At 39.5% G+C, this 7,627-nt stretch overlaps 1 protein-coding gene across 1 annotated transcript; it reads left to right on the forward strand.

Moving 5' to 3' along the window:
* Positions 1 to 229: 229 nt before the first annotated feature.
* On the forward strand, positions 230 to 7,358 carry LOC149245443 (putative disease resistance protein At5g47280). The gene is made up of 6 exons (XM_089457761.1): positions 230 to 1,512; positions 3,468 to 3,877; positions 4,221 to 4,576; positions 4,681 to 4,889; positions 5,634 to 6,483; positions 6,919 to 7,358. The coding sequence occupies exons 1-5, from the start codon at positions 810 to 812 to the stop codon at positions 6,470 to 6,472; spliced, it is 2,517 nt and encodes an 838-aa protein (XP_089313887.1). The 5' UTR covers positions 230 to 809; the 3' UTR covers positions 6,473 to 6,483; positions 6,919 to 7,358.
* The last annotated feature ends 269 nt before the right edge of the window (positions 7,359 to 7,627 follow it).

Consider the following 7,627-nt stretch of genomic DNA (forward strand, 5'->3'; position numbering starts at 1 on the left):
GCAACAACATTTGTTTTAATAGGAAGTCAATTATCAGAATACGCCAGATCATTGCTTACCATTGGTTAAGTCACGTCAAATGTGTCATGTCCACTGCGTGTCGGACCAGCCACCAACTCCAGTATCGTATCGTGCACGCCACTTCCTGCTTGCAATCGTTATCCACCGACAAAATTCTCGTGTATCCCGAGGCGCTAGACGGTGTACCGTCGGATGAACTTGAGGAGAGAGAGATCCAACGGCTCACCCTGAAGGGCACCAGGATCGACGGGAAGTCCTATGCATTCATGGAAGGGTCCCGGAATTTGTCTTGGAATTTTGCTTAGTACTGGGAAGTCCTATGCATTCATGGAAGGGTCCCGGAATTTGTCTTGGAATTTTGCTATAAGTACTAAGGAGCGCCAGCTTCAAAACGTTCAGCGGGTAAATTACTCTTGCAATAATTTTTTGAAGAGAGACTAGAAGTAAATTTTTCTGGTGACTTTGCGTACAATGTTCTTCCCACGAGTCCCTCACACGTTGGGTGGATCTTTTTGGAGCAAGTCAAGCTCTAGAATAGTCGCGTTACTTGCAGGCCTTACTCTGCCCTGTGTAAGGAATCTAAAAGCACCGAAAAATGAGCAAAATCTCAGGTATGAGCAATTTCTGAGCATCCTGCCAAGGTGAACGAAGCCAGTGTTGCGAAGGTGAACAAATCTTCCATCGAAAACACAGGTATTGCAGACACAAGTATTGCAGTCTAGAACGACCAGAGCTATTCAAAGGAGAAAAAAGAAGCAGCACATTTTATTTTGGCGACATTACCTATAATGTTGTCTTTCCCACTAGCCAGTGAAGGAAACCACATCCTTCATGCGATGGATGGGTTTTTCTGCAAGAAGTCATGCAGTAGATTAGATGTGCTCCTTGCAGGCCTTATTCAAACAGTTCAGCCTCTCTGTATAGCGAATCTAAAAGCACCCAAGAATGAGCAGGATCCTAAATATGAGCAATTTCTGGGCATCCTCTTGGATGGCGTTGAATTGGTGAAGAACTGTGAGAAAACCAGCCCTTATAATATTTATCAGAATCTCAGATACGCTTCTAAAATTCACCAATTGGAGAAGGAGATCCGTGACTTTGTTCAATACCAGATGCCTCTCCAATTATGCCTTGATGTTAAGAATCTCGTAGCGGAGTTGACAAGTCTTCGCCATCTGTACGAGTCGCGGTCGGTGGATGAGAGAAGGGTGAACGAAACTATCGTGCCCAAGCTCACCAATGATCCCCTTGAGAACGCCACGATGCTTCAACAAATGGGTCCAGATATGTTTGATGGAGCTTTTGATAAAACTCCTTGTGAATATAATGGTTATGTAAAAACTGATTTTGTAGTGGGTTTGGAGAAAAATATTCGGAATTTGAAGAAGATGCTGCTCCAGACAGAGTCGTCTGTTATTGGAGTGCAAGGTATGGGGGGCGCTGGCAAAACAACTATAGCGTTGTCCCTCTGTAACGATCGAGACATTAAAGGTGATTTGGCTTTCCATTTATTTAATTATTTCTGTATCCTTAAATGTGCTCTGTTTCACGGGTAGTTTGCTGAAAGGACCAATTTCTTGTTCATCTTTTGTTTTGTTGTTTCTTTTTAATTAGAAACTAGCCTCGCAATCTGGTAGCTAATCTTCTTAACCGACCTCAGATGCACCTCCAGGTTTTGAAGCTTGAAGCTACATATATCTAGTTACATCTTTCGGTATTTTGCTTCTTACTTCAATTCTAAACATGCATCCTTAAGTTTTGCAGCCTAGAGGTCGATATCGTACCCAAGTTATATGCCGTAGATGGGTCTGTGTTTAGTGTCCAAGTGTGGTTCACCCATTACATTGTATATAACCAGTGCACCCTTATATTGAGACACGAGTTGATTGATCAACCCCGCTCCTAAAGAGATGATTGTCATAGTAAGACTTGTTGCATCAAATAAATCCTTCCCCTACCAACCTATGTAGGTAGTCCATGAAATTTAGCTATAATATTGCTTTCCCAATGTATTCGTAAGGCAATCATATAAATTGAACAACAAAAGGCAATAGAGTCCAAAATGAAGAATTTATGACCTTCGGATATCATTTCTTCATAAACTTTTTGACGTTTTGGCAATTCTGTTGGAAAGTGGATCGTGACCATCCCAATTACCTGTCCAATACTTTAGACAGCTTTGCGGTAGCATACCAGTGAAGGATAGTCTACCAGTGAAGTTTTAACATAAGTTTACCAAAGCCTTGTAACTAAGTTCAGACGTCCCCACCAAATGGTTATCTTACATAGTCACTGTGAACGTTTTATGAATTCCCACAATGCCTACTATTTCAATTTCTCAATTTTCTTTTTCTGGAACCTTTAGTCCAGAACACTGAACCAGGAAACGATCCTCATTTTAAAATAAACCTGAACACCCAAAATATTATTTACTCTTGTTTTTTTCGTTTATGTTTATCATATTGAGATTCCGCTGAGAATAGTTACAAGACACGGTCAAGTAATACAGGTACTCCCAAACTCAAGTTGTCTCAACCAAAAAATGAGCCAAATCAAACCGGCTACAAGATGTCTCGGTCAAAAGTGTTGACACTTGCTATAACTTGGCTTTGCAACAAAGTGTTGCACGACTTGGTTAAATCTGGTCTGTAATGCCCAAACCAAAACCAAAATAAAAGAGCATATTTCTGAAGCAATACCTAATGCAAGTTTTGTGCCAAGTATTTTCCATGTTTTGGTCGAATTTTCACTCCTCGGTTTGCAGAGCCGTTCCTGGGAGTTTTGTGACTTCCATTCAGTCTTTTCTTAGGCTTCATTTGATAGGAGGTTTGGTTATCGTCTTATAGCACTATCTTTTACCTTGCGTATTGAATCTCTATTCCCATCTCTATTCTCTTCTCTTGGAAAGGCTTCACAAACATTTCTAAAAGCAGGTTTGTTACTTCGTAGCAGCCCTTTGGTTTTGTCGAAGATATAATTTATTGGCAGCTTTGAGTAGTAGCCCTTTGGTTTTGTTGAAGGTATAATTTATTGGCTGCTTTGAGTACCACTCTTCAGAGCAGTTATGTTGTAACCTTTCTGGCATTTTGTTTTTGGAAGTTACCCTTGGGGTTTTTTATAACAGAAATAACTCAATTATTGCTGATGTTTCTTTCCTTTTTAACTTTTTTGAGCTACATATTATGGTGTATGGACACCATTTAATGCTAGCTGAGAGCCTTGGCTTTGGTGTGACAAGAAGTTTAAAATTAAGAAAATTGGATTCTAATGGCAGCTTGGTTTTGGTTGCCATCTCCAAAGCTTGCAGCTAGTGTGAGACTCGGAACATACGGAAATGATGTTGTAGCTTTTCGGTGTTAAGGTCTTGTGCTTTTTTCTGATATAATGGTGCTAATGTTCAGATTATGGAATATTCATATAAGCAATTGTCTCTTTATGTATGTCAGGTGCTTTCCAGAACAATGTCATTTTTATCACGGTATCACAGTCCCCAAACTTGAAGGGAATTTTAGATACTATGTGGGGGAAGATTTTTCCAAGGAAGAAACCTGAATTCCAGAATGTTGAGGATGCACACAGACAGCTGCAGCAGCAGCTGCTGAGGCAAGCCAAGCCAACTCTGGTGATACTTGATGATGTATGGTCTAGGGCAAATTTGGAAAATTTGTTATTTGAAGGGCAAGGCTACAAAACCCTTGTGACAACTCGAGATCGATCTATCATCTCCGCAGCAGCTTCTTCTCAGCTTTATGAATTGCCATTGTTGGAAGATGGTGATGCTTTGTCCCTTTTCTGCTTTTGGGCATTTGGACAGAGATCAATTCCAAATAATGCAGATGAACATCTAGTCAAGCAGGTATGCCTCTTACAGTACTGAAATGCTTTTCATATGGAATATATCATCGCACTAAGCTTTCTATTTGCTTGAGTTTAGCTGTTGCATTTTGAATTACAATCAATTTTACTGAAGCCACTATGATTAGATTTTAGTTCCAAATTAAGGTTTTCTTCCATTGTGAACAATGGATCAGTGTTTCAATAAAAGAGATTCTAGACACAGGCATAAGTCCTTTAGTAGAATACTTTGCCACATGAAGCTATGCATTCTTCATAAGCAATAAAATAAAAAGCTTGTGAGTGAAGTTGAAACTTGTTAGGCAAGAGATTTATACTTATAGTGGTTCATGTATGTATCACAGGTGCAAGCAGAATGTAAAGGTCTGCCACTCGCTCTGAAGGTGATTGGAAGCTCCTTGCACGGTGCACCTCGCCCAGCATGGGAGAGTGCCAAGAAAAAGCTTCTAAATGGACAACTAATATCAGAATATCACAAAGAAAGTCTTCTTAGATGCTTGGAGACCAGTATTGATGTTCTGGATGAGGAAGCACGAGAGTGCTTCTTGGACTTGGGGTCATTTCCAGAGGATAGGAAAATCTCGGTGGATGCTTTGCTGGACATTTGGGTTTATGTGCGAAAGCTGGATTGGCAGGATGCTTTTGTCATCTTACTAGAATTTGCTAGTAGAAATCTTTTGAATTTAACAAGCAATCTCAGGCAAGAGCCTTATCTTCTGTTTGATTTTTCATTTTTTTTTTTTGATCTTGTCTTCCTCTGTCTCATATTATACATTGTACTATTATGGCAATTGGACATTGTAGGAGTCAAGCGATCAATTATGGAAGTGCTTCTGAACTGTACTTTTCTCAGCACGATGTAATGCGAGACTTGGCCCTATATTTGGCGTCCCAAGATGGTTTAGTTTGTAGGAAGAGGATGCTAATGCCTAGAAAGGAAGACAATTTGCCAGTAAAATGGGAGCTACTCAAGGACCAAGCATTTGCTGCTCAACTTGTTTCCCTTCACACAGGTGGGTGATTTCGGCAGATTTTTTGAAATGTACATACTGTACTGGGAATTGCTGCGCTTTTCTCTCGTCCTTGTGTTTCATGCTAACTAATGAATAATCAGTATATAGTACATATGTCATGGAGTGGGCCTATAATCAGCAGGGTATATAGTACATATGTCATGGAGTGGGCCTATAATCAGCAGGGTATATAGTACATATGTCATGGAGTGGGCCTATAGAAAGGAGAGGGCCTCCCCAAGGATTCGTATTGTTCTTTTCATTGAGAAATGGTTATTTGGAAGCATTTCCTCCGAACAGCAGTATCCAATCACCAAAATCCTCAGATTATGCTGGTTTTCCCAAAATTATATATGAGCTAGTTAGTAATGCATCCTGGATCATTTTCTTCTCTACTTTTCTCTTTAAGACAAAACGCTCTAATTTTGCCACTTAGGAGTGCATCGAAATCAACTTCAATGAATGCTGTGTATTTTTGTTGAACATATATAGTATTAAGTTGGTTCTCAGGATTTCATATATAGTATTAGGTTGTTCCCAGGATTTCCGTGGATGTCACGGGTGAATCTTATCCTACACCGAACAAAGTATAGTTATCTTATCTGGATGAACTGATCACGAACCAATTCCTAGGTTCTGGTCATTTTGATATCAAAAAGATCTTAGAAAAGAAATGCAGTGATATCATATTGTGTTCAATAATTACAAATGTTCTAATGGAACTTTTCATTTGTGGTTATGTAGGTGCTATGGAAGAGGACCAGTGGTGTGAGATGAATTTTCGTCAAGCAGAGGCATTAGTCCTAGTTTTTTCTGCAAGCAATTACTTTATTCCAACATTTTTGAGTTCTATGAAAAACCTGAAAGTTCTAATAGTATTCAATTATGGCTCTAAGAGAGCCACAGTGAATGGTCTGCCAGGGTTATCTTCACTTACTCAGCTCAAGGCTATTCGCTTGGAGAGGTTGCATGTGCCCGCACTTCACGAGCATTCTAAAGTCTTGCAAAACTTGGAGAAGCTATCTTTGAGCTTATGTGAAGGGCTTGGAAGTATGTCACGGTTCAACAACATCCAGTCGAGCTTAAAGCTTCCAAGCATGCTAGATTTTAACTTGGACCACTGCTGTGATTTGGAGGAGTTGCCCCCTGGTATTTGTGATATGTCTTCAGTTGAAAATTGGACTATCACTAATTGTCACCTTCTTCGAAATTTACCTGATAACTTGGGGAAGCTCAGCTCTTTAAGAATGTTAAGGCTATCTGCATGTGTAGGCCTAAAAGAGCTTCCAGAGTCCATTGGAAAACTTGCAAAGCTGGAATATCTGGACATTTCACTATGTGAGTGCTTAAAAGAGCTTCCCGAGGAAATGGGAAAACTAAGGAATCTTGAGGAGCTTGACATGAGAGAGTGTTCCCGGTTGAGGAAATTGCCTAGATCAGTTGGAGGGATGAAATCTCTAAAGCGTGTTATTTGTGATGAGAAGATTGCGCAGCAATGGAATCGTGTCAAGAACTCTACTTTGATGGAGCTTAGAGTTGAAGTTGCGGAAGCACACTTCAGCTTGGATTGGCTCGATGGTTGACATCCTACGTGGTAAACAGTCTTTTATTTTCATGCTAATGAATCTTGGTTTTGATGTGGCTTTGACATTGTAATATTGTTTCGTTTATATTATCCTACGATGCCGTGTGTATAGCAACATAGATGCTATACAAGAAAACTGAAGGCAACTCTCTTCAATAACTATTGATAATAACCAATTAAATTACATCGGGCAGCTAATAACAGAAATCCTGACAAAACTACTATCACAACGTTGTTATTGTGCACTACTTAGTAGTGCTATTTTTTATTTTCTCTAAAATGTTATATCAAATTTCCTACTTAATAATCAGTGTCATAAACTGCATAAACAAACTTATTGTTTCGTAGGGAAATTTCGATAGTTATTTGAAGTTTATTTTTCTGCCAGAATGCCTTCCATATTTTTCCATCAAACCGACTAAACTGAGTATTTTTTACTTTCAGCTTCCATCCATTTTGTGGAGAGATTATATGTACTCTCCTGCTCGAACTTCAATCTATTGAAGGGTAAGGAGGGTAATGCAATCAAAAGAGAAGAGGGATGGAAGCAGCAAAGAGGGAGCAGCAAAGTCAACTGCCCAATTGTCCAAATTTACAATTGGGTTAAGGAGATATGTTTGTATGGTATGTTGTGAACTAAGTGTGCCGATGGTGAAGATGGAGGAGCAACAGAGCTTGTGATTATGCATGTGTAGGACAATCACCTGTTCAAAGTTCTAACCTGCCCCGTGCAAAGTTCCACCTATTTCTGTTTGAGGTGGTGTGTGTTCCTGCCATTCATGAAGGGGAGAGATTTCTGATATCCAGGATTTGTTCAAGTGTGACAGAGTGGACGAAGAGTGTGAGGGATTTCTGATGTACAGGACTTGTTTGTGTGACAGAAATATACAAGCTTTGGAGAGATACAGGTTTGGAATGGATTGGATAAGGAGTGTTCAAAGTGTAAAATCATATTTTAAATCCTTTCTTATTTTCAGTCAGCTGTCTCACGAGATGGACCTTTTACAGCCTCCTATCTTAAGAGTGGACGACTTCGTCTTTTGATCTTTGATAATTTTTAGTGGCGTCAAGGAGCTAGCCTAAAACTTGAATATATGTACATATATATATATATGGATGAATGAATGAATGAGAGATTGAATAATAAGTCTGT

Source organism: Pinus tabuliformis, chromosome 7 (genome assembly GCF_031772625.1).
Source record: "Pinus tabuliformis cultivar Carrire ecotype Pingquan chromosome 7, CPIR1, whole genome shotgun sequence".
Taxonomy (NCBI): Eukaryota; Viridiplantae; Streptophyta; class Pinopsida; order Pinales; family Pinaceae; genus Pinus; species Pinus tabuliformis.